Genomic DNA, 24,560 nt, shown 5'->3' on the forward strand with positions numbered 1-24,560 from the left:
TTTAAACTAAGCTCCGAACTTAGATTCTGTTACAGACCACACTCTAGGTCTGGACCCAATAGGTGCAGAACAGGTAGAGACCAGCCGCCGTGGGCATAGACCCACAGCCATGTGGGCTCAATCACTACATATGGATTTGGATCAGCCAGAGGAAGTTAAATCGGCACTTGAACAAGTTGCAGCGGGATGAGTGGGAGGAGCAACTAGGACCAAGTGCATGCAATTCACGGATATTCCTCAAGGCCCAACTGGACTCAAGTTAGGACTCCTCGGTCTAGAAGAGTCTAAACCCAATACAAGTCCAAGTTCACGATCCACTGAGGCGGTTTAGGGCCAAAGAACCTAGGCAAATTGGTTAGGCCACATGGGTCTAGCACGGCATCCAAAATCTGAAGTTTGGGCGGTAACCCAAACGAGGTCCCCACCTTGGGCTCACAAAGCTCAAAGGCGGTTCAGTAGATTAGGGGTGTCTTGCCCAATTTGCTTTGCTTATTTGCTTAAGTGTTTTTCATTCACTTTGTAAATACCGAGACGGAATGTGTCTCGTTGATTCAAGTTTTGTTTTGCTTTGAGCGTGAACCGGTTCGTTCAATTTGTGAATTGAGTCACTAAGGATTGTATATAAGCTTTTTACACTTTGTAATTCGTATGCAATTTGGAATAGAATTTCTCATTTGTGAGATTTGTCTCTCTCCTCTCGAGCTCCTCTCTGTCCCTCTCGCGTGCCTCCCCTCTCGAGCTCCTCTCTCTCCCTCTCGCGTGCCTCCCCTCTCTCGCAGTGGTGCTCCTCTTCCTTCCCCCTTGCGCACCCTTTCTAGCGCCGTGTTCCCCTTTTTTTCCAACTCCTTGGTGGAATCCGGCACCTACCTTGGCGACGGCATTCATCATTCTCCAACAGAATGCTATTTCCTCACCTTTGCCCCCTTTTCTTGTCTATCTTCTACCCTTCGGCCTAAGGAATTATGGCTCCAGGATCCACGGCAGCTTCGGCAACCAGCAGTTCCTCGTGACCATGAAGATACCCCACGTTATTCAAGGTTAGATTCGGTGCCTTCTCTTGAATCACACGAGAGTTGAAAGGCCGATCTAGGCATCCACGTCTGAAATCAACTTTAGAATCACTCTTACGAGTCTTAAGTTCATCTAAATATCCTTTGGATTTACTAAGAGTGATTTGAGCAAGATCCCACGGTGAAAAGGCATCAAAAATTCAACAAGAAGGTCTCGGCTTTAAATATGTCATCCACCAAATCCAGTAGCATAAAAATATTCAAAAGTGGTGGATTTGGGCGTCAAATCAACAAGAAAAATATAGCAAAAGGATCGCCCATGAACGAGCATCATTCCGGTCAATTTTGGTATTCATCCGAGCTCTCTAGACGAAGAACTTCACTCGGCCTAAATTCTGAAATTCCGGTGGTCACTACCATTTTTTCGACCACCGCTACAACTCCCAGTGAAAAGTACGAACCTACTTCTGTGCCAGCTGAAGATCCAGTTCAAATTGTGAGGGTATTTTGGTCTACATCGGGGAGGAACGTGTAGGGTTTAGCCCCTATCTCGCCGGTGCTCATCGTGCACATTCCTTGGCCACCGGCTCCATGTTTGGTAAGTGCCTAAACTTCCCCCTTTGGTTTCACCCCAGCCACAAATCCCTCCACATGTCACACATCTGTCATCTCTTTCCCCACATCATTCACCTTTCCCATTTGGTCATACTCATCCTCTAGCCCGAGATCTATCTCTTCCTACATTTTAGGAAATCTAGCTCGCGCCGTCCCTTGTTTCCTTTTTTGTAAACTTTTCATTCGAGTCAACCCTAGCTCGCATCAACCTCAGCCCTTGGATTGCCCACGTGTCCAACATCCAAGCATCCAGGCACTCGTGGTCCCAGCTGAGTTAGCCTCCACGTCAGCCAGCTCCCACGTGTCCTTTTCCACCTCCTCCAAGTTAGGAAACTCCAGCCGCAGCCCCTACAATCTTTCCTACAATATCTCATGCGTTTTGACTTAGCCCTTCCTCTCCCATCCGCACGCCACCTTCACCCTCCATCTTAGCCATGTGTCCTCCATCCGAGATAGAAGAAATTTTGTCCTACACCACCTGGCCCCTTGCCAATTCAGCTCAATCCTGCCGCAATCTTGTTTTCCTACGATTTAGGAAAGTGCGGCTCACACCTCCTCATCGCTAGGGAAAACCCTAGCCGCAATTAGTTGTGGCCTTTCATATCGGCCAAGTGTCCTTCATCTAAGGCACCACTCAACTGGGCAAGACCAGCTTAGCCCCACCTAGATCCCCTCAGCCTCACGCACCTCCACCTGACCTTATTATTTAGGAAAACTGATCCGAGTTACCCTACCTTCCCGATTAGCTACTTTTTAGCTGCGTGGCCTCCTTGTGCCAAATTAGGAAATCTATTGGCCGCTGCAATCCCCTAGGTTATCCTAAACCCTAGATGCCACTTGGATAGCAAGTGGGCCCCGTCTCTCCCGAAGCCTTCAAACCCTAATTTGAATCTCCTTGTCAACCGCACCCACCTAGACCTAGTCAAATCAGACCTACCCTTGGTCAATTTGTCCTTAGCCAATCAACTCTAACCTAAACTGCTTTCTCACTTAACCGAACTCAACCCATAACTTTCATGACCTAAGCCGATACCTAGACCCAATTCTCCATTCACCTAGCCTACCCGAACCTAACCTCTCTTACATCTTGACCAAGCCTTCCAATAGAGCCCTTCCAACGTAAGCCCTAACCCAGCCTTAGCTAGGATTAGGTTCAGTTGTCGGCTAGGTCAGCCCCCTAGCTGGACTAGGCGGCCGCTCCCTCGGCTTGCAACAACATGTTCGTCGGCAGTCCTGATGCACGTGGTCGAGCCACACCCAGCGTAAGGCAAGTGCTGTCGAGCTTCCCTTGACAGACCCCACGACTGTCCACGCCGTGACCTCGTCCTCCCTCGGCGTTCGACAGCAGGCGGCTGTCTTCCTCCACGCAGCAGCACTCTCGGTATCCCCTACTGAGCACCCCAATGTCCTTCGGCAGCAGGCGGCTGCGAAGACCCGGCCCTTCTCGGCCTTCCCCGGCACGAGCGGTCGGCACCTCCAGAGTCCATCGGCGACCCACAGCTGCAGCTGCAGGCGACAACCATCATTGTGGCTTCACTCGGCGGGCGTTCTTCAACGTTGGTTTTCTCCACCGTGAAGTCGAAAATACCCCGGGCTTGGAATATTGCTAAGTTATTGCCAAGCTAGTCTTAGTCGGTATCGTGCTTGTTTCCCCCTTGTAGATTCGCGGGTGGTAGTTTTGCATCTTTGCATTTGCAATTGCTTTTAGTCCGGCTTCGACCTTGTTGCTTCTAGCGGTCCCTCTAAGGCCCATGGCCAAAGACACTACCACTCTCAAGTCTTCTAGCGATATCCATGGCTACTCACTTTCTTGCTGACTTCTAAGTGCCCTTTTGTGGGCTCTGCACGTCTGATAGTCAAAGCACTCACAACTTCAAATTGCTAAAGGTCACATCACATCAGAACAAAGCGCAGGGCATCTAGCCTACCTATTGGGTTTGGGTGTAGCTTGTGTGTTAGTTTGTGGTTTGCTTATGGTTTGTTGAGTGAGTTGTGAGCATTCAATTGTATCGATCCGTGTTTGTATTGGCCTCACACCTTTTAGTGATTTTGTAGTAGGTTCGGCCTAAGTTAGGTTTTTGGGAAGCCCTTCTTGTTCACTATTTCTTATTGGGTTTTTTGCGCTGGGGTCCTCTCCGACCGGGTAGAATTTTGTATTAATTTGCCTAGGTTTTTTTGTTTTAGATTTTCTCAAGAAGATATTGGGAGTAGGATTCCGGATTGGTGCGACCTTTCTAGTCTCCACCGGTCGGGTCCTAACAATTGGTATCAAAGCAAGTCTTGAGGTTATTTTTTGCAGTTGTATGCACTTGAACCTTGAAAGAATTCGGCTTTAGAGGGCAGGTATAGCAATCGGCAGATTTGATCTTGGTATTTCGGCTAGATAGTCAGTGGATTTCTTGGTCAGAGTTTCAGTTTTCTATAGGAGTCAACCACAGTTTTTCTTGTTGCTCACCTTAGCAAGAATAGGGTTGTTCCCTGCACACCCGAGGGTAGCTGAGCTCGAGGAGCATCACCGAGGCATCAGGCGGACGCGGTGATTTAGGCTCTTCCCTTTGAGCCCGGCCGAGAGCGAGGTGTGACTGTCGAGGCACTATGCGAAGTGTGGCAGTAGGCGGGCCAACCCGTCTCCCTTGCCTACAAACACACGGGTAGCATAGTGGCAGTGTGATGGGCAGAGTCAGTGTTGTTTGGCGTTTGTTAGTATTAACAGTTGATTTTTAGTATCCATCAGAGTAGCAGCATAGAAAAGTAGCAGCATAGAAAAGTCAGTAATTGTCAGAGTTATTAGTTGGTCAAGGTCAGCATTGGGCAATTTCCTTGGAGTTGGTCTAGTTATTCCCTACAAATGGGTAAGTCCAAGAAACAAGCCACTCTAGAGGTACCAATCCTCAAAGAGATACCCTCCGGCCAAGATGAGCCTCAGCAGACAAACTCGGTAGAAGTACAAGTTTATGCATAGGAGAAGGTTCAACATTTAGAAAAGGAAATGACCAGAATGAGGCGAGAAATGGAAAAGCAAGAGTCCTCACGAAGGAGAGATATGAATGAAATTAAGGCCATGTTTCAAGCATTTACTTCATCCCAAATTATAGTACAAGGAGAAAGGACATCCCAATGTCCTAATCTTCCGACTCTTGATAAAGGAAAAGGAGTTCTTGGCGGACCTCCCAGTCCCCCTGTGATTTATGAAGTGGACCCGAATGTCTCGCATATTGGCACAAGACATGAAGGAGCAAGGGCAAATGAAACAAGGAGACCCAGACCCGACGTCCCTCCTCTACAACTTGTCCCTCCTACACGGGTTTCCAATGAGCCAAACGATGAACATTAGAGAACTTCTAACTGTACTCCCTGTTTTGCTCATAGTAGTCAGAATGGGACCTATATTGAGTCCAATGATGAGGATGAACAACCCCCTCCCCAATGAACTAGAGGGAATCAAAGACATGAACAAAGGCGGACTCCCACAGTCCGATATGACTTTCCAATGTTTAATGGTGAAGCCCTACGAGAATGGGTGTTTAAAGCGGAAAGGTATTTTACCTGTCAACACGTACCTAGAGATGATTGGATAGAAACCGCAATCATGTATATGGAAGGCGACGCCATGAGTTGGTATTTATGGTACCAACATGGATGGGCAGAACCCACTTGGGAGTAGTTCAAAGCAGGTCTTCAGCTTCATTTTGGAGATTCAACCGATGAAGAATTGAAAAGCTTGGTCCAAACTACCACAATCTAAGCATATCAAAAACAATTTGCGAGACTCTTGAGCATGGTCCAGTAGACAGATAGATCCCTCATCGGTGCATTTAAAGGTGGTCTCAAGGATGAGATAAAAATATATATGAAGACCCAGAGGTACACGAGTCTAGATGAATGCTTTGCCATGGCACGAATCTATGAGGAAAAACTCTTGGGGAAGAGAGCTTTGAAGAAAGCTTGGAGAATTGATGGCCACAAAAAAAAAATATCGTCATCCCAAAATTCTTATTCCAAGAGGAACGATAGATCTCCTTACATCAAGAAGGATGAGGCCAAACCCACTTATGCACGTAAACCTCCTATTACGTACATAACTAGCCAAGAACAGGAGGAATTGAGGCGCAAGAATCTGTGCTTTAAGTGTAAAGAGAAATGGGACCAGAACCATAAGTGTAAAACGTTCAACAATATTGAGAGCAGTGTTGAGAGTGGAACAGATTTCGATTCGTCTGAAGAGGAAGAAGAAACAACTCCGGAACAACATGCCCTAAAAAACGAACCAAAAGAAGAAGGTGAAGGGGCTTACCATTCCATGATGGACCCCCACAGGCCGAATGGTATGCGGATAGTGGGTAAGATTAAGGGAAGAAAGGTGGTTGTCCTTCTCGATTCAGGGGCAACTCACAATTTTATGAGCATGGAAACGACCCAAGCCGTAGATTATCCTTTAACCCCGCAATCACCTTTGACAGTTATGGTTGGAGATGGGTCTCATCTCTCATGTTCCCACGCTTGCAAGAATGTGGGCCTTACACTGCAGAAGATACCTTTTAGGGTAGATTTATTGGTTCTCCCCATTAGTGGGATAGACGTGGTATTAGGAGTAAAGTGGTTAGAAACTTTAGGAGTCGTATCATGGGATTTTAAGAACATGACTATGAGCTTCCTAAAGGAGGGAGATGACAAGTCTGTCACCTTGAAGGTTGTTAGTACCAGTGTTGAGCCTAAGGCCACCTTGAAAACCTTAGAGGTTCAACAACCAGCATATTGGGTAGTGGCAATGGCCATTAAAGTGCCCGAAAGGAAGAGAAAGAAGAAGATGTGGTACCCGAGAAAGTACAGGCAGTATTAGATAAATATGAAGATGTCTTCGCGGAACCTAAGGGCCTTCTCCCTAAAACGTCATATGATCACCAGATTATCATGGCTCAATGAGCCAAACCTGTAAACATCAGACCATACAGATATGGGTATAGCCAGAAGGCAGAAATCAAACGATTAGTAAGAGAAATGCTCGAAGGAGGCATAATTAGGCCAAGTAGTAGTCATTTCTCTTCTCCTGTTCTCTTGGTAAAGAAGAAGGACAACACCTGGCGCTTTTGTGTTGACTACAATGCGTTAAATGAGGCTATTGTCAAGGATTGACACCCAATTCCTGTAATCGACGAATTGCTAGATGAGTTAACCGGAGCCACGATCTTTTCAAAGATAGACTTAAGGGCAGGTCATTATCAAATCTAGATGCATGTAGAGGATATATCCAAGACCGTGTTCAGGACACATGACGGATACTTCGAGTTCCTAGTCATGCCATTCGGATTAACCAATACACCTGCCACCTTTCAGAGGTGCATGAATGACGTGCTCAAAAGTTACCTCTGAGATTTTATTATGGTCTTCTTCGATGATATCTTGATCTACAGTCAGAGTAAAGAACAACATGTTGAACACCTCACCAAAACTCTTCAAATTCTGAAAGAACAACAGCTTTATGCGAAAATGTCCAAGTGTAGTTTTGGGCAGTCTTCCATCGGGTACCTCGAGCATATCGTGACCCGAGAAGGGGTTCGGGCAGACCTCGAAAAGCTACATGCATGGACAAATGGCCACTGCCTAAGGATTTGAAAGGGCTGAGAGGATTCCTTGGTCTTATTCAAGGCTATGGTATCATCGCCGCTCCTCTTACCCAAATGCTCAAAAAAGGGGCTTTCCAATGGTCAAAAGACCAAGGCTGCCTTCGACATATTAAAATCAGCCCTAATGACCGCGCCTATGCTTACTTTACCCGACTTCAACAAAACTTTTACCACGAAAACTGATGCATGTGATGTTGGAGTTGGAGCGGTGCTTGGTCAGGATGGACATCCCATTGCGTATATGTCTAAGGCTCTTACTAGTCGGGCCAAACCCCTCTCTACCTATGAGAAGGAGTTGCTGGCAATAGTACTCGCAGTGGAGAAATGGCGTCCATATCTAATAGGACACAAGTTCATAGTCAGAACGGACCAGAGCCTCTACCCCAACACAACAACGATTGCTAACAAAGTTATTGGGTTACGACTTTGCGATTGAGTACAAAAAGGATCTTGAGAATACGGCAGCAGATATACTATTCCGTCTAACTGAGCAGTTAATGACTTTATGTGTAGTGGAAACGAATCTATGGGAGAGGTTAGCCACCGATCAACAAGCAGATCAGTCTCTGAGGCTCATCAAAACCTCTATTAAGCAGAACCCATGATCGATTCTCTTGTACACGGTTAAAGGCAATCTTTTGTACAGGAAGAACCGAGCAGTAGTTCCTCATGAATCGGAGCTTAAACGAGAGCTCCTGCAGCACTTTCATGACTCACCTATTGCAGGGCATGAAGGGGTTGCCAAAACCCTCAGTAGAATAAAGGTCCAGTTCTGGTGACAGGGAATGAAAGCAGAAGTGCAGAGGTACATCAAGCAGTGTGTAGTTTGTCAGAGGGAAAAGTATGAGGCCATTAAGCCTCGAGGGCATCTAAATCCACTCCCTATCCCCACGAAACCATGGACAAACATAACCATGAATTTCATTGATGTCATGCTTCGGTCATAATACAAGGAAGCAGTGTTAATGGTGGTGGATAGACTCACCAAATACAGTCACTTTGCACCATTATCACGTTTGTATCAAGGGCCAACGGTAGCCAATGTGTATCAAGAGTATGTTGAGAAATTCCACGGGATGCCTCAGTCTATAGTTTCTGACAGAGATTCTATTTTTATAAGTGCATTCTGGCAGGAGTATATGATACTGATGGGTACAACACTACAGTTTAGTACAGCCCATCACCTGCAAACAGACGGACAGAGTGAGATTGTCAATCGGTCCTTAGAGACATATCTGAGATGCTTCGTGGGCGAAACGCCAAATACTTGGATAAAACTTTTACCATGGGTAGAATGGTCTTACAACACGAGCTAAAATTCTTTCATGATGATTACTCTTTATGAGACAGTATATGGTTTTCCTTCCCCATCTATACCAAGGTACAAGAGAGGAACAGCTTTGGATGACAACGTAGACTGTGAACTGTGTACACGGGAGGAAGTCTTAGACTCGTTCAAGTAAAATATTGCAAAGGCGTAGAACCGCATGAAGCAAACCTATGACAAAGGAAGAAAAGATCGAGAATTCGAGGTTGGGCAGTACATCTAGTTGAAAAGGTTGCCTTTAAAGTAGAGATCGTTGATGGGTCTGCCCTATTCCAAACTCTTGCCTAGATATTACGAGCCTTATCCAATGCTCCAGAAGATATGGAAGACGGCATACGGACTCGGCCTTCCCCTTGCGGCATTAGTTCAGCTTGTTTTCCACATTACACATCTCAAGCCACGTCATGGAGACGTGCCAAATTTAGTTGAACATATACCGAATCAACTGCCTACCCCCTACCATATCCTCAGACATAGATATATGCAGCGGAATGGAAGAACAATGCATGAGGTGCTAGTAGAATGGAAAGGATCCGACAAAGGAACTTCTTTGGAAGAGTATGAGTCAGTGGTTCATCGCTTCCCCTCTAAAAGAGCTTGGGGACAAGGTCAATTTAAGGAGCAGGGATCTGTTACGGACCATACTCTAGGTCTGAACCCAACAGGCGCAGAACAGGAGATACCAGTCGTCGTGGGCGTAGACCCACGGCCATGTGGGCTCAATCACTACAGATGGATTCAGATCAGCTAGAGGAGGTTAAATCGGCACTTGAACAAGTTGCAGCGAGAGGAGTGGGAGGAGCAACTAGACCAAGTGCATGCAATTCACGGATATTCCTCAAGGCCCAACTGAACCCAAGTTAGGACTCCTCGGTTTAGAAGAGTCTAAACCCAATACGAGTCCAAGTCCATGATCTACTGAGGCGGTTTAGGGCCAAAGAACCTAGGCAAAGTGGCTAGGCCACATGGGTCTAGCACGGCATCCAAAATCTGAAGTCTGGGCAGTAACCCAGACGAGGTCCCCACCTTGGGCTCACAATGCTCAAAGGCGTTTCAGTAGATTAGGGGCATCTCGCCCAATTTGTTTTGGTTATTTGCTTAAGTGTTTTTCATTCACTTTGTAAATACCAAGACGGAATGTGTCTCGTTGATTCAAGCTTTGCTTTGCTTTGAGCGTGAACCAGTTCGTTACATTTGAGAACCGAGTCACTTAGGATTGTATATAAGCTTTTTACACTTTCTAATTCGTATGCAATTTGGAATAGAATATCTCATTTGTGAGATTTGTCTCTCTCCTCTCGAGCTCTTCTTTCTCCATCTTGCGTACCTCCCCTCTCCCGCGGTGGTGCTCTTTTTCCTTCCCCTTTGCACCCCCTTTTTAGCAGCCTGTTCCCCTTCTTTTCCAAACCCGAGAATGAGATCTCAGCATCCATGGCTGAAATCAACTTTAGACTCTCTCTTACGAGTCTTAAGTCCATCTAAATATCCTTTGGATTTACTAAGAGTGATTTGAGCGAGATCCCACGGTGAAAAGGCATCAAAAATCCAACAAGAAGGTCTCGGCTTTAAATATGTCATCCACCAAATCCAGTAGCATAAAAATATTCAAAAGTGGTGGATTTGGGCATCAAATCAACAAGAAAAATATAGCAAAAGGATCGCCCAAGAACGAGCATCATTCCGGTCAATTTTGGTGTTCATCCGAGCTCTCTAGGTGAAGATCTTCACTTGGCCGAAATTCTGAAATTCTGGTGGTCGTTATCATTTTTCCGACCACCGCTACAACTCCCAGTGAAAAGTACGAACCTACTTCTGTGCCAGCTGAAGATCCAGTTCAAATCGTGAGGGTATTTTGGTCTACATCGGGGAGGAACATGTAGGATTTAGCCCCTAGATTGCCGGTGCTCCTCGTTCGCATTCCTTGGCCGCCGGCTCCATTTTTGGTAAGTGCATAAACTTCCTCCATTGGTTTCACCCCAGCCACACATCCCTCCACGTGTCACACATCCGTCATCTCTTTCTCCACGTCATTCATCGTTCCCATTTGGTCAAAGTCATCCTCTAACCCGAGATCTATCTCTTCCTACATTTTAGGAAAGCTAGCTCGTGTGGTCCCTTGTTTCCTTTTTTGTAAACTTTTCATTCGAGTCAACCCTAGCTCACATCAACCTCAGCCCTTGGATTGCCCACGTGTCCAACACCCAAGCATCCAGGCACTCGTGGTCCCAGCTGAGTCAGCCACCACGTCAGCTAGCTCCCACGTGTCCTTTTTTGCTTCCTCCAAGTTAAGAAACTCCAGCCACAGCCACTACAATCTTTCCTACAATATCTCACGTGTTTTGACCTAGCCCTTCCTCTCCCATCCGCACGCCACCGTCACCCTCCATCTTAGCCATGTGTCCTCCATCCGTGAGAGAAGCCTAGCCTCTTGCCAATTCAGCTCAATCCTGTCGCAATCTTCTTTTCCAACGATTTAGGAAAGTGCGGCCCACACCTCCTCATCGCTAGGGAATCCCTAGCCACAATTAGTGGTGGCCTTTCATCTCGGCCAAGTCTCCTTCATCTAAGGCGCCTCCAACCTGGGCAAGACTAGCTCAGTCTCACCTAGATCCCCTGAGCCTCATGTGCCTCCACCTGGCCTTACTATTTAGGAAAACCGATCTGAGCGACCCTACCTTCCCCATTAGCTACTTTTTAGCCGCGTGGCCTCCTTGCGCCAAATTAGCAAATCCCTTGGCTGCCGCAATCCCCTAAGTTATCCTAAACCCTAGACACCACTTGGATAGCAAGTGGGCCCCGTCTCTCCCGAAGCCTCTAAACCCTAATTCGAATTTTCTTGTCAACCGCACCCACCTAGATCTAGTCAAATCAGACCTACCCTTGGTCAATTTGACTTTAGCCAATCTACTCTAACCTAAACCGCTTTCTCACTTAACCAAACTCAACCCATAACTCTCATGACCTAAGCCGATACCTCAACCCAATTCTCCATTCACCTAGCCTACCCGAACCTAACCTCTCTTACATCTTGACCGAGCCTTCCAATAGAGCCCTTCCAACGTAAGCCCTAACCCAACCTTAGCTAGGCTTAGGTTCAGCCATCGGCTAGGCCAGCACCATAGCTGGACTAGGCGGCCGCTCCCTCAGCCTGCAACATCATCTCTGTCGACAGTCCCGATGCACGTGGCTGAGCCACACCCGGCATAAGGCAGGCGCTGTCGAGCTTCCCTCGACAAACCCCTCGGCAATCCACACCGTGACCTCGTCCTCCATCGGCGTCCAACAACAGGCGGTTGTCTTCCTTTGCACAGCAGCACTCTCGGTATCCCCTGCCAAGCACCCCAATGTCCTTCGGCAGCAGGCGGCTGCGATGACCCGGCCCTTCTCAGCCTTCCCCGACACGAGCAGTCGGCACCTTTGGAGTCCATCGGCGACCCACGGCTGCATGCGATAGCCGTCCTTGTGGCTTCACTCAGCGGGCGTTCTTCAACGTTGGTTTTCTTCACCATGAAGTCAAAAATACCCGGGGCTTGGAATTCTCCTCGGGTCCATTTTGCTAAGTTATTGCCAAGCTAGTCTTGGCCGGTATCGTGCTCTTTTTCCCCTTGTAGATTCGCGGGTGGTGGTTTTGCATCTTTGCTTTCGCATTTTCTTTTAGCCTGGTTTCAGCCTTGTTGCTTCTAGCGGTCCCTTTAAGGCCCACAGCCAAGGACACTACCGCAAGGCAGCTAGCCTACCTATTGGGTTCGAGTTTAGTTTGTGCATTAGTTTGTGGTTTACTTATAGTTTGTTGAGTGAGTTGTGAGCGTTCAGTTGTATTGATCTGCGTTTGTATTGGTCTCACACCCTTTAGTGATTTTGTAGTAGGTTCGACCTTAGTTAGGTTTTTTGGAAGCCCTTCTTGTTCACTTTTTCCTATTGGGTTTTTGTGTCGGGGTTCTGTCCGACCAGGTAGAATTTTGTATTAATTTACTTAGAATTTTTGGTTTTAGATTTCCTCAACAAGATCTTGGGAGTAGGATTCTGGATTAGTGCAACCTTTCTAGTCTCCACCGGTCAGGTCCTAACAGACTCCTACAAAAGAAGAAGAAAAAAGACATCAATGTGACCTACTCGTGTAATGTTAACCCTTTCTGCTCTCTACTGTTACGGAGCTATGTTAGCAACATGCAGGCATTCACATGTTGTGGGTTTTTTTGGTTTTGCTCGGCTTACCATGTTTGTGTCTATCTCGATTAAGATTTTTGGCTCTCCAGCCTCCTTAACGCCATACAAACTTTGGCCCATAGCCTTGCAACAACTCATCGGCACCCCGACAAAGTCAGGACTCTCACTCGAATGTTCCCCACCTGCTTTTTCCTTCCTGTTAGATTGGGGGGACCAACAAGCGAGATCTTTACATCCTTTTGTACTCTGTTACCAATAATAGTGATGTCTCATATGATATGGATAATTTTTATATCAGTCAGCTCGTGTTCGATTATCCCATCCTATTGGAACAAGGATTTCTTGCTTTTGTACCATCTCTGGGAAGTTCTGCAGTAGTTGCACAGGAGAAGCCCTGCAGATACCAATTTTTATCATCTTTGCTCACGCATGACCAAGTTCAACTATATTTGGGTGTTGCTGGGGTTCCACAAACTTTGTGTAATGTATTAGTTAGTGGGTTGTTTATGCATGTTCTCGTTCTTAAACATTTCCCCTTTCCCCCAACTCGAATGTATCCTCTAATAAGGTTACAAGGAACTGTAATCACTTAGGCCCATAAAGTTTGGTAACGTGGGGACTCTCTTGTAGGTGTCGTTCTCCATGCAAGTTTGTGGCTGAATAATCTGGAATCGAAGAAATACTTTTAAAGAGGCTTTCCAGTTGTTCCCCTGCGTCTAGAGTTTGTACAGTCTTTTGCTTTGCAATGTACTTTCTTTGCTTACGTTCAGTCTTGGTGTAAGATTTAGTGTTCACCTATGTCGCAGTACCCTCCCAAAACGGCTCTCCAAGTGTAATATTGGGATTCCTTGTTTTGGATGGTCGACATGAGAATTCTGTAAGTGGCTTCGACCATCTTATATAAGTAAAGTTAAAAGCTTACTTGCTTCTCTCGTGATGTACTCATCTTGTTAAAGTGAATATATTGCGAGTTTTCCTTCCACACTCTTTATGTACTGTGTCTTGTGTTTTCTAAAAGCGTTCAAGTGATTTGTGCCCACTTGAACAAGGTGAAAGCTTGCGGCTTACTGGCGAGAGTTTGCCACGCCGCACGGTTCGAAGGAGTCGGCCCGAGACAACTAGTATCAGAGCCCAGATTCTGCTCAATCTAGGCTACCGATCGGAGAGTCGGTGTAGATCGTCGCGCCGACTTGCTGCTGTGAAGGAGGACGCCATGACATCACAATACAATCTACGAGGTGCCAAAGGCAAGGAGTCGGCCCACCAAGAAGAGGTGAGCCCGGCCCATGACCAGGAAAACCTCGAGGAGACGGTGAATCGGTTGGTCGCAGATATGGCTTTGACCATCCTATGTAAGTAAAGTTAAAAGCTTACTTGCTTCTCTCGTGATGTACTCATCTTGTTAAAGTGAATATATTGCGAGTTTTCCTTTCACACTCTTTATGTATTGTGTCTTGTGTTTTCTAAAAGTGTTCAAGTGATTTGTGCCCACTTGAACAAGGCGAAGGCTTGCGGCTTACTGGTGAGAGTTTGTCACGCCGCACAGTTCGAAGGAGTCAACCCGTGACAACTGGTATCAGAGCCCAGATTCTGCTCAATCTGTGCTACCGATCGGAGAGTCAGTGTAGAGCGTCGCGCCGACTTGCTGCTATGGAGGAGGATGCCATGGCATCACAATACAATCTACGAGGTGCCAAAGGCAAGGAGCTGGCCCGCCAAGAGGAGGCGAGCCCGGCCCATGACCAGGAAAACCTGGAGGAGACGGTGAACCGGTTGGTCGCAGATGTGGCCACCCATGAGGATGCCCTTGGCTTTGCTGCCGAGACCTTTGAGGGATTCAAGGAGGAAATGAAGTTGATGCGAGAACAGATGGCCGAGTCAATGGTCATGACCGATCACTCTCTGACTTGGTGAAGACCTTGTAGGACGAAGTCGCTGGACTTCGGGCTTCAAACCAGAGATTGCTACGTACTGATTCTGCCAGTAGTAGCCAAGGGAGGACCAGTGGGATCGACGTTCAATGTCCAGCGAAGTGCAGTGGTAGCCGGGATGTGAGGGCGATCGACAAATTTCTGTTTCAAGTTGACTACTACTTGGACCTACAGAACGTAGTAGAAGAGGACTTGAAAATCAAGACTGCAATGATGTTGCTAGAAGGAGATGTTGTGGCTTGGTGGAGGCGCAAAATGTTAGACATTGAGAACGGGGACTGCACAATCAAGACCTTCGACGACTTCCACAAACAGTTGAAGGGATACTTCATGCCCGTGAATGCTGAAAGGCACGCCTATAGGTTGGTTGCAAACTTGAAACAGACTGGTGCCTTGAGAGATTATATCTGGGCATATCAAAAGGTCATGTTGGACGTGCCTATGATGCCAGAAAAAGACAAACTTCACTGGTTCATCATAGGGCTTCAATCTTGGGCCCAAGCCGACGTGGAGAGATCAAATCCTGAGACCTTAGAGCAGGCATATATGGCAGTCGAGCGCTTGGCCGATACCCAACGCAGAAGCTATACAGATACCTTCCAGTCTACGAAGAAGTCGGACCACGGCGATAAGAGGGAGGAACGGCGCGACAACAGGAGTGAATCGTCGCCCCAGAAGCCCACCGAGAGAAAACCCTTCTTTCGCAAGGACAACAATTGGCCACCAAGAGAAGTGACTTGTAGGGTCTGTGGAGGAATGCACTATACGCTTGTCTACCCAAAACGGGTGAGACCTACCGAACAGGCCAATGCCGCGAGGGCTACCGAAGGCGGGAATGAAGAAGGGGAAGGATCGAGGATTGGTGCACTTCAGCTTCTCAACTCACTGCAACATGAAGAGAAAGCCAAGGTCACAACGACGTCTTCCAGGGAACTCATGTACGTTGAGATTCTGGTGAACGAAAAGCCTACGATGGCTATGATAGATACGGGTGCCACGCACAATTTCGTCTTAGTTGTGGAGGCGGGAGACTATGCCTCACCCTTGAGAGGGGAGAGTTGCGTATGAAGGCAGTCAACTTAGAGGCAAAACCCATCCATGGAGTGGCCCGGGATGTGGTTGTGAAGATTGAGAGTTGGTCAGAGAAAGCCAACTTCTATGTGGTTCCGATGGACGATTACCAGATGATTCTCGGCATGGAGCTCCTTAGTGCAGCGAAAATGGTCCCGATGCCACATTTACATAGTGTCAGCATTATGGATGAGAAGTCTCCCTGCATGGTGTCAGCGGTAACACTAAGGAAAGGCAAGGGCAAGGTCGCGATGATATCTGCACTATAACTGGACAGAGGCCCGAAGCACGGCGACGGGATGGACTTGGTGGCAACCAGGGAAGTGTCTAAAAATTCTCCTGGTTTGGTCCCAGAGGCGCTTGTGCCTGTCTTAGAGGAATTCGCTGGGACAATGCCTGCGAAGATCCCTAGATGGCGGCCACCTTGGCATAAAGTGGGCCATGCCCCTATAGAATTGAAGAAACACGTAGATCGAAGACGAAGGTCGACGGAATTTCGAGCGAGCGACCAAGTCCTCGTGAAGCTTCGCGCAGACCGGGCAGGCATCTTCCATGGGCCACACCGAGCACGGATCAGAAAGTATGAAGGGCCATTTACTGTGGTCAAGAGGATGGGGAAGCTGACGTACAAGTTAGATCTCCTGCTAGACTTCAAGGCGCATCCCGTGTTCCACGTCCGCAACCTTCAACCCTTCTATGTCGATGCTGAAGACCCGGAGAGAAACCAACCGCGGCAAGAACCAATCTTGCAACAAGCTCCTTCAACCCGGAGGACCACCGACCGATAGTTGGACCAGATCCTTCGGCACAAAAATCAACTACCGTGGCGAACCGAAGCGATACTTGGTCAAGTGGGTAGACGAAGACCAGCCAACGAAGGAGTATGCCTTCCGTTTGAAGCGAAACCATCCAGAAGAAGTCAGGGTCTACCACGAAGCTGCTAGCGCCGAGGACGGTGCTTGTTTTGAAGGAGGGAGTATGTTTCCCTGCGTGTTTGTACAGTCCTTTGCTTTGCAATGTACTTTCTTTGCTTATATTCAGTCTTGGTGTAAGCTTTAGTGTTCACCTGTGTCGGAGTACCCTCCCAAAACGGCTCCCCAAGTGTAATATTGGGATTCCTTGTTTTGGATGGTCGACATGAGAATTCTATAAGCGACTTCGGCCATCCTATGTAAGTAAAGTTAAAAACTTACTTGCTTCCCTCGGGATGTACTCATCTTGTTAAAGTGAATACATTGCGAGTTTTCCTTCCACACTCTTTGTGTATTGTGTCTTGTGTTTTCTAAAAGTGTTCAAGTGATCTGCGCCCACTTGAACAAGGCGAAAGCTTGCGGCTTACTGGCGTGAGTTTGCCGTGCCGCTCGGTCCGAAGGAGTCAACCCGTGACACCGGCTGCTACAAAGATATTTTAGAATTTGAGCCTCACTTCCAGCTATATATCATCACTTGTTTTAAAGAGCTTATTCCAGGAACACCAAATTTCTGTCTCTAATCATCTGAAACGAGATTGCGTAATAAGGCAGCTGAGTGATCATAATCAGGAGCTCAATGAGCAGATCAGGTTTCAAACAATGCCAGGTACATATTTTTCTCACTCCGTCCAGCCTGTAACCAAGCGTTCGGGGATTGAACTTTAACAAAACAATCTATTTCCTAAACTGCGTCAGAAATCCGGACTAGTGATAGGAGCCGAGCTACCACTGGCTCTTCGTGTTCGGCGGTCTGTCAGCTGCAGTCTATTGGGGGTTTGGGGAAGTTCTTCAAAACAGTCGAAGCTCTTCCTCTTTTCTTCCTACTCCCTAGTCCAACTCCCTAGTCCAAGCAAGATTGCGTCGGTAAACCCATCAGTTTACAATGGACAGGGGCAGTCCGATCAGGTTATGCCCTCGGGGCAGTTAAAACGCTGCAGGAACAGTTGGAGGGCAAAAGTAGGCTGTTGCAGCAAGCGATCCATGCAGCGAGAAGCGGCAGGTGGAATGGGGGTGCCAAGCAAGAAGCAAGTTCAAGAAAAGGCTGCACAATCCACCTACTTGGAGCAACTGGCACACCAACTCGAGCAATGGTAGTTGGGAACGACAGCGTCCTATAGGTTTCCAAGAACGGGCTGTTAGCCGTAGGGGTTTGCTGACATCCAATGTTGTATAAAAGGGGTTTGCTGACATCCAATGTTGTATCGCCTCTCAATTTTAATGATATTGAAAGTTAGTGGGATTGGAATTGGGCACTGTTCTCAGACACCGGGGGAAATTGGGAATCGGCGGTGGGAGATGTGGCAGATGACTGGCATGTAGGTTTATAATTACCGTCCTAGTGTCACCCCGGTATCCTAAGGACGTAACCAGATTCAGAGGATTACTCTGGGTAGAAGAACCTGGCGAGTGAAGCGGCGCCTTTAGAAGGCTACCCTCCGGCAGCGTTTTTGAGCCTCACCAGCCCGCCGAGGCCTTGATCTTGGCCGGCCGGCTGGTAGGCCTGGACTTGAGAACTCTTATCACCTACGACACGGATAATCAGGTCGCTTGGTTGGATCCATCGGTGCGTGTTCATTCCTAAGTGCACCAAACGTCCTTGGAAGAACCCGATTAGACTTAAAAGGCACCAAACATCTTTTGAGGAATTTCACGTGCAGAAGAGCATTACAGGTTGTTTTTGGTTGAACAAAGAAAAGCAGCAGGGTAAATCCTGTAGGGAAATCTGTACGTACTAGAGAGAGAGAGAGAGAGAGAGAGAGGCAGATATTGTCTATTATGCTCTTTATTATAGTAACTAAAGCATAGGATAACACTCAACAACAGCAAAATTCCCAACTAGCTGAAGCGTATCCGGTTCCATGCATGCGAAAAAACATACAAAAATGTCTCTCTGATATTTGCTTGTGCTACCCGTACTCACATCGCTCTTACTCATTTCAGTTTCTTAGCTCAAGCATCGTCAAGGGCAAGGACTCCTGGAAGCATTTTACCCTCCAACAGCTCGAGGCTAGCACCGCCTCCAGTGGAGATGTGGCTCATTTTATCGGCAAGGCCTGCTTTCTCGACAGCTGCAACCGAGTCACCACCGCCGATGATTGTGGTTACTCCCTTCCCAGTGATCTCTGCGAGCTTCTTAGCAATAGCCTGAGATGACAACCATGACAATGGAATATCAGTAAGGAAGGTGGAACTCAAAGGAATTGCATAAGGGATAGGAAACAACGGAAAAATATTGAAGTTTCAGATTTGGCCAAATGTATTAAAGATACCTCTGTACCAACTGCAAATTTCTCAAACTCAAAAACTCCCATGGGGCCGTTCCAGATCACAGTCTGGGTAGTCTCCAGGACTTCACTGAATGATTTGATTGAATCAGGACCAACATCAAGCCCCATCCAACCATCGGGTATTTCAGAAGCTGGAACAATCTGCGGTATAAGGAAACATCTTGATTCTTGAGTAATCAAAATATCGTAACACGTAATTGGTCAACAGCCAAGACCGAAGTTAGAAAGAATTAACAAAAACCTTGCTCTCTGCGTCGGCAGCAAATTTGTTGGCAATCACAACATCGGCAGGCAATAGAAGAGATACACCTTTGGCCTTGGCTTTCTCAAGAAGTGAGGTTGCAAGATCCAGCTTGTCTTCCTCCACAAGTGATGATCCCACAGATAGACCTTGTGCCTTGTAGAAAGTGAAGATCATTCCTCCCCCGAGAATGAGAACTTCGACCTTCCCGAGCAAAGACTCGATGACACCGATCTTAGTCGACACTTTTGAGCCACCGACTATAGCGGCAAATGGTCTCTTCGGATTGGAAACAGCACCAACCAGATAATCCAATTCCTAAAGAAAGATCATGTTGAGGTTATAACAGAACCTGTGAACTGAAAAGAAAACGAAGATAATTCACGTACAAACTTTTCGCTTCCTTAAGAAGGAACAGGCGTGCGGACGCACCTTCAACTTTGCAACAGTTAATATAGATTTTTTATGCTTTAAATGGAATAGGTTATGAAATATGTGTAGCTACTATGTTAGACTCGCCATGCTCATTCTAAGATTCTGAAAGAGATTTGTACAGGTGATGCACGGATGGAGCTGAAAAAATCAGCTTGGCCTGTTCCCCAGCACACACATTACCAGAGAAAGCATCATCCCTAGTAATTTTCCACGTTCAGCCATCAGTTCACAAGTAAAACGATAAGAAACAACTAAATTTACCTTCTGCATAAGAAACCCAGCAACAGAAGGCTTCAAAAATTTTGCAACACCCTCTGTTGAAGCATGTGCTCTGTGTGCTGTACCGAAGGCGTCATTTACATAAAGGTCTGCAAGTGAAGCTAATTTCTTAGCAAACTCAGGGTCGTTCTTTTCTTCCTCCTTGTAGAACCTGACATTCTCAAGAAGCAAAACACGTCCCTCCGGAAGAGAAGCCACCTGCTTCTCCACCTCTGCACCAATGCAGTCCTCAGCTCTTTCAACCTGCAATGGTGGTAACGCCCAGGTCAAATTTGACCAATATTTTCTTTGGAAGTAAATCATCAAACACGTCACAGGTGCCAATAGAAGCAAAGCAGCTGGTAAAGAAACATACTCGGAAGCCAAGAAGTTCAGACAATCTCGGAACAAGGGGGAGCAAGCTGTACTTTGGCGTAACACCCTTTGGACGTCCCTATTTCACCAAAAGAGAAAAGGAAAGAAAAAATCAGTCCATGTTATTCACCATGATCACATCACTAGAAACACATGAGATGAAGAATTAACATTCAGGAAGACACAAGCAACAAAGTCGATGAAAATTTACGGAATAAGGTTAACTTGGACTTCCATTTCTGGGAATGCAGCTTAATATCCAGCTGACATGAACTAGGTTGAGGTATCAAAACTAACAGAAGCTCCGGATTTATGAACTTGTAAGAAAAACCACACCAAGAAACAATTACTCACATAACCAGACAACTCGCACGGCTAAAATTAAGGGGCACAGTTGGATCTTCAACCTATAGATATCTTGCAAATATAATAACACGAGCAACAACTAGCTTGATGACATAGCAAACAAAAAACACCAACCGCCATAACCAGATGTGTCACAAAATCATTAATTTTTAACAAGGCAGGTACCTACTTGGCTAATGTAACAATGCCAAGGATGCCGATAGTTGGGTTTTCAAATAAGCATATCAAAATCTTCTCTCCTTTTCAGAAAGAATCAGTGACTGACAAGCCACCCGATGACATGAAGCCTTTCGGTTCGTTAATTTTCTTCCGTTTTGGACATCGCATTCAAGAACGTCATTATTTCTTATTTGAGCTACCGATCGGTAGAAAATTAGATCTCTCATGGTCCTAACCCGTATAGATAACCTTGCAGACGTTTGTCTTCACTATTATTATTTGTACAGTACAACCACATAATAAAATACCTGTTTAACAGATTCGCCAGATACTGACAGAATTACTACAACCACGAAGTGATGAGGATGCTCCCGCACAACATATTTGTGGGAGTTAAATGCTGCGATCAATTTGATTAGGAGGAAGATCTTCGCTGTAAGTGACTGGAAGCAACTGTCGTCGCCCATTACGCATGGCAAAAGGGACGTGGTGTCCTTCAGATTATGGGCGAGAAGGAAGGTGCCTATCTAAATAGCGCGTCTTCCTCAAAACATCATCATCAGAAGGGAGGTGTCCAGTCCTTCTAGAAAACATCGCCATCAAAAGGGAAGGTTGCCATCAAAATGGCCCCCCTTCCGTAAGATGATCGCCATCAGATGGGAGGTGGCCATCTAAATAAAACGGCCTTCCACAAACCATCGGTATTTTCCAAATCCAAATTAATGACAGATCTTACACCGAAAAAAAAGTGAAAAAGCGGGCATTAACATGATATGCAAAACTCTCCATCAGAACTACACCCTCACATTGACAAAAGAAAAGAAACCAAAAAAGAAAAAAATAAGGGAGAAAGCATTAACACACATATCCACGCGTGCAATCCAGCGCTCCTAATGACAGATCCTAGAACTCATCTAAGCATACCAAAACGTCAAGCACTCTCATACCAAAACGTCAGAGAACCATCTCACTTCTCGAACAAAGGGATCCTGATCAGATCAAGACTGGAGGCAGAGACAGAAGTTGCACAGCTAGCGAATGACATTCCGTACACCGCTTAGATCATATTACTTCCTAAACAGTAAACACCAAAGAGAAGAAAACTCACTCTACCATAAAAAGCCCTTTAAGATTCACAAATCAGGCGATTTTCACAATATCGATCGAGAAGAAGATAATAAAAGAGCAAGTCAACCAATTAGATGAACCATTCTCTACAAACCAAGGCCGATCAAGATCGTCAAACCTTCAGAAGCCCTCTATTAAGAGAGACTGTGAAAAAGCATTTAGCGTTCTCGAAATAGAAGTGTTCAACAGACAGATCGAGAGAGAGAGGGAGCTCACCAGATGGCTGGCAAGGATGACCTTGGCGCCACGATCGACAAGGTACTTGATGGTGGGGATGGAGGCCCTGATCCTGGTGTCATCTGTAATCCTCTGGTGGTCGTCAAGCGGCACGTTCAGGTCCACCCTCACGAACACCCTCTTCCCCCTCAGGTCGGCCTCGGTCAGATCTCCCACGCTCCTCTTCGCCATTGTTTCTCCTCCTCTTACCACTCTAACAAGCTCTCTCTCCTCTTCTTACAACACGGCAACCGAACCACCTGCTTTACCTTTTATTATTGGAAAATTTCAACAAGGCATCCTCTATTTTATTTTTATTGTAAAAGTGGCTGATTTTTTTCAGATATGACACCCCAAGGCACATTGTTTCTTCGTAATCACAACAAGAGAATTAAAGGATACATTATCCTTGAAAAAAAAATCATATGATCTCTAGATTGCTTTTTGGCCATCGGTAGCAATCATCTTTTTCTTCCTTATATAAAATTATAATCATGATCATTTTAACCATACAAAAAAAGTAATATTTGTATTTTTCAGATTTTTCTATCTGATATCGACATTTTGTCCCACTCCAACCCAAATGAAATTTGAGATCTCAAGATGGAAATTTGTGTGCAAATTGATTAGAAGTTATATTTATAATATGAGAAGACACGTTCCCGGTTCCTACTTCTTTTATTTTCATAATTTTATAAGGAAAAAAAAATCACGTTTCATTTTTCCTTTTTATCAAGTGTTTTCTTTGTAATTATGGGCCGCCCATTTATTAGGGGTCATAACTAGCTTGAGTTGAGCGAGCCCCTAAACTGCATTTTTTGAATGATGTAGTTCCAGCTTTTCGAATATTAAAGCAATTTGTGAAAATAAGGTAAATAATCGGCGTGAATAAGCGTGCCGGGGCCCGATTAAAAATAAAGGGGGCGGGACGTTGGATTGTGAAACCGACGGTGGAGATGGATTTGACCACACCAGAGCGCCTGAATGCTTACGCAGTTTTCTTTCGTCCCTGCGTGCGCAACAAGCTAAGTGCATGGGCCCCACACCTGCGGCCCGCCCGCCACGTCCACCATCCGAATATTCTCCCTTCTATTCCCCTCTTCTCTCTCCTGACCCGGTTCGGGTCGGGTTTTTCGCACTGAATTGGACCCGGATTTCACTTTCAGCTGCTAATATCAAGCTTGAGCGAGGAGTCCGATTGGCGTAGTGCAGTTGATTATATGTATGCAGTGCATCTCCAGTTTAAATCTATATTTTCTGAACAACGTGGTAGATACGCTAAGCAGCTCTAAATCCCTTGAGAAAGAGAAAGATGGTGAGATTTGGCAATTGTGGGTGTTAACTAATCGACCTTAAAGTTTGGAGTAGATTTATAACATTATAATTCGGTGTCTATGTTATAATTCGGTGTCAATAAATTTGTCCAGTGCATTCATTCTTTGAGTGTTCTATTTGCCAAACAAACAACCCTTTACTAGTACTAGTAAAGAGAAGGTTATAAATGTGTTTGGATCTGGATTGACACTGGCATGTTCAAAAAACTGGGCCCACCTTAATAGAGTCGGACCAAGATCGGGTCGATCTTATAAGTATTGACCCGAAGATTTTGGCCGGGCGGCGGGCCCTATTCGACCAGGTTTGTGTTTGTCCTGACATTGTGTTACTTTATAAAAAAAACAAATGCACTCACACGGTGAGTACTTGGTAGCGCCTATATAATAGTTTCAGAGATATTTTGGGTACCCAAAAACAGCTAGCTACGTGGACAAGTTGGTGAACTACTCCAAAAGAGCATCAATGCATTAGAAAATCTTCATTTTCTAGTATCATATGCGGCATTTTGGCTTTTTCTCTTTTATTGTCTCGTTTGACTGGAAAGCATGTTTTATTTATTAAATTAGTTAAAGAACATATCTACAAGATTTCACTAAGTAAACAAAAAATGCAATAGAAAACTTTAGAAAAGGTTTCTAGATGTTCTTTGAAAGACATGGTTGCCTGTTAGAATCTTACACGACTGGCAACATCATGCCGCCCAACAAGATAGCTGGTTATATAAACAAGCCGAGTTCCAGCCGGGCCGAACTGAGCCGAGTTGAGCTCAGCTTGGTACAAGCTCATGAAGGCTTGAACACGACTCGTGTAACAGCTGGGTTTGAACTTGAACCTGTAACTTGTTAGAAAGGGGATATATATATAGATATATATGATATTTTGATCTGTCTTTTATATTTTCTCTTCTCAAACTTACTCAAGTTTACACAAGTCAAGCTTGTTTATCTTGAACTCAACTTGCTTACTTAACAGATTCTGTTTTTTAATTGAAACTCACGTTATTTATTAAACGAGTGGAGCTCGAGTTGAGTCAACTGAAGTGG

The 24,560-nt window shown here is 45.9% G+C and overlaps 1 protein-coding gene across 1 annotated transcript; it reads right to left on the minus strand.

Annotated features, from left to right (window-relative positions):
• Positions 1-18,483: 18,483 nt before the first annotated feature.
• Positions 18,484-22,425, minus strand: LOC116264687 (phosphoglycerate kinase, chloroplastic). Its single transcript, XM_031645033.2, has 6 exons — positions 22,183-22,425; positions 20,315-20,392; positions 19,942-20,202; positions 19,246-19,563; positions 18,987-19,145; positions 18,484-18,861 (listed from the first exon to the last, which is right to left on the minus strand). Exons 1-6 carry the CDS (start codon positions 22,372-22,374, stop codon positions 18,667-18,669), a joined length of 1,203 nt encoding a protein of 400 aa, XP_031500893.1. The 5' UTR covers positions 22,375-22,425; the 3' UTR covers positions 18,484-18,666.
• Between the last annotated feature and the right edge of the window lie 2,135 nt (positions 22,426-24,560).

This window comes from Nymphaea colorata, chromosome 11, assembly GCF_008831285.2.
Source record: "Nymphaea colorata isolate Beijing-Zhang1983 chromosome 11, ASM883128v2, whole genome shotgun sequence".
Lineage (NCBI taxonomy): Eukaryota > Viridiplantae > Streptophyta > Magnoliopsida > Nymphaeales > Nymphaeaceae > Nymphaea > Nymphaea colorata.

Excerpts from the sequence above, each read along its gene's own strand:
- LOC116264687 (XM_031645033.2), bottom strand. The coding sequence starts at position 22,374 with ATGGCGAAGAGGAGCGTGGGAGATCTGACCGAGGCCGACCTGAGGGGG. Across the intron at positions 20,203-20,314 it reads CTGAACTTCTTGGCTTCCGA|GTTGAAAGAGCTGAGGACTG; the intron begins GTATGTTTCTTT and ends CCACCATTGCAG. Across the intron at positions 19,146-19,245 it reads CTGCCGACGCAGAGAGCAAG|ATTGTTCCAGCTTCTGAAAT; the intron begins GTTTTTGTTAAT and ends CTTATACCGCAG.